Genomic DNA, 1,653 nt, shown 5'->3' on the forward strand with positions numbered 1-1,653 from the left:
TTTTTGAAGCGAAATACCCAAAAAGAAGTTTGTAAAAATGAATCCGCCTCAACAATAATATTTACGTGTTGGTGATTGATTCTTTATTGCTTCAATTACAGAACGGCAAGGCTGTTCTGAGCTGCGTAGCCAAGCTGTTCAATCTGTACAGAGGAGAACGGAAAGAGACTATAGAGGAGGCGAAGCCCAGGCCGCGACCCTCTTCTGTTTTGGGTCCCAGAAACGATAGTTCAGGTATAATCAATAATCAATAATGTTCATGCATTAATTAATATCAATTTCCTTGTTTGAGTGCGTTCAAACGCCTTTAAATATCCGTTTTTCATACGGCCTTAACGAAAATAAATCAAAGGGCAAATATTATTAACGTGTTTCCTTTGATTCCAGTGAGCCAAAGACTGAAAATTTCCAACGTAGGATTTATATTGACGTTTATTCTCTTGCATGTACATCGATAAAACCCAGGCTCGCGTTTATTTATTCAGGAAAAAGTCTGATGGTGAGCTCACACCAAAAAACGACTGTTTTCTTAACCGGAAGAATCAATCAAGTTGTGTAAATAGCATTGTAAATAGTAATTTAAGGTGAACCAGAGCCCTTAAGCTGATGCAATCGATGTTACTAACGTTGGAAGTGAATAATGATATTCACAGGCAAAAAACGACTTGCTACTTTGCAGCCAATTAAAATCAGTTGTTCGAGTCTTTGCTTCAAAGTACCAAGCCATTTGAATTACATACTTACTCCACAATCTTATATTGAACATATTAATGTGGCGTAGCTGAAGAAGTTATATAATTGTTTCAATAGAATTTAACAGAGTTTTTTTAATGTGTTTGAATGTTATGACTGAATTATATTTTATCACCCACACTTTTGTAAGGTAAATTCATAAAATCAACTGCAATTTTCCGGGTTTGTTCGACTGTGTTGAGTGCTGAATTGTTGAGCCGCATGACAGTACATTACAAACGATTTACCGCAGAACTATCAATTATTTGCCATTAACCGATTGAAAATTTATTGTAGACCTTTAAGATGTTAATAAAAATTGTATAAAAACTCCATTGGCTTATTTAGTTTGCAAACCCAACAGAATTCCAGTGGAACTGCATGTTTATTTCCAACTGCACTCTTTAGAGGATTCGGTAAGTTTTTAATTTAATTAGCTGTGTTCGCGCATCGTGTTTAATAACTTTTAATCTGCTTCATTCTAAAATGAGTCTAACGCTTTTCAGGGTCTGCAGTATGCATGAAAACTTACTCGAAAGAATTAATGCTGTGTTAATGAGTTTTCATTTTCGAATCAAGAGATGTGGGCTCAGTAAAAAATGCACAGCTGGAGAAATTTGAATTAAAAATATCGCTCCATTACCCAGCTGACGACAGCTAATAGGCTCAAAACCGGTCTTGGGGGTGCCTGAGGTTGGCAAACCTCGAGATTCCCACTGTCTCTGTGGAATAAATAAAATCGATAAAAATTATTGTTCATCGAAAATTGGCTAAAGAAATCTAAAGCAACATTGAATTACACATTTTTGCGTTTATTTTTTTAAATCAGAAGCAACAGGCGTCACTTAGTCGTTTAGTCTCATAGTTAATGGTTAATAATGGTTAATAATTAGCCATCATTAAAACGTTTAATTTTCAGCT

General features: G+C 35.2%; 1 protein-coding gene across 1 annotated transcript in view; it reads left to right on the top strand.

Moving 5' to 3' along the window:
* Positions 1–1,064, top strand: part of LOC109538124 — a gene marked incomplete at its 5' end in the record, with an annotated part of 3,060 nt that extends 1,996 nt beyond the window's left edge. Inside the window, 2 exon segments of the mRNA XM_019905211.2 lie at positions 102–234; positions 388–1,064. Of these exon segments, the coding sequence (XP_019760770.1) occupies positions 102–234; positions 388–458 (204 nt within the window).
* Positions 1,065–1,653: the final 589 nt, after the last annotated feature.

Source organism: Dendroctonus ponderosae, unplaced genomic scaffold (genome assembly GCF_020466585.1).
Source record: "Dendroctonus ponderosae isolate FM_Combo_2020 unplaced genomic scaffold, Dpon_F_20191213v2 Dpon_F_20191213_1, whole genome shotgun sequence".
Taxonomy (NCBI): Eukaryota; Metazoa; Arthropoda; class Insecta; order Coleoptera; family Curculionidae; genus Dendroctonus; species Dendroctonus ponderosae.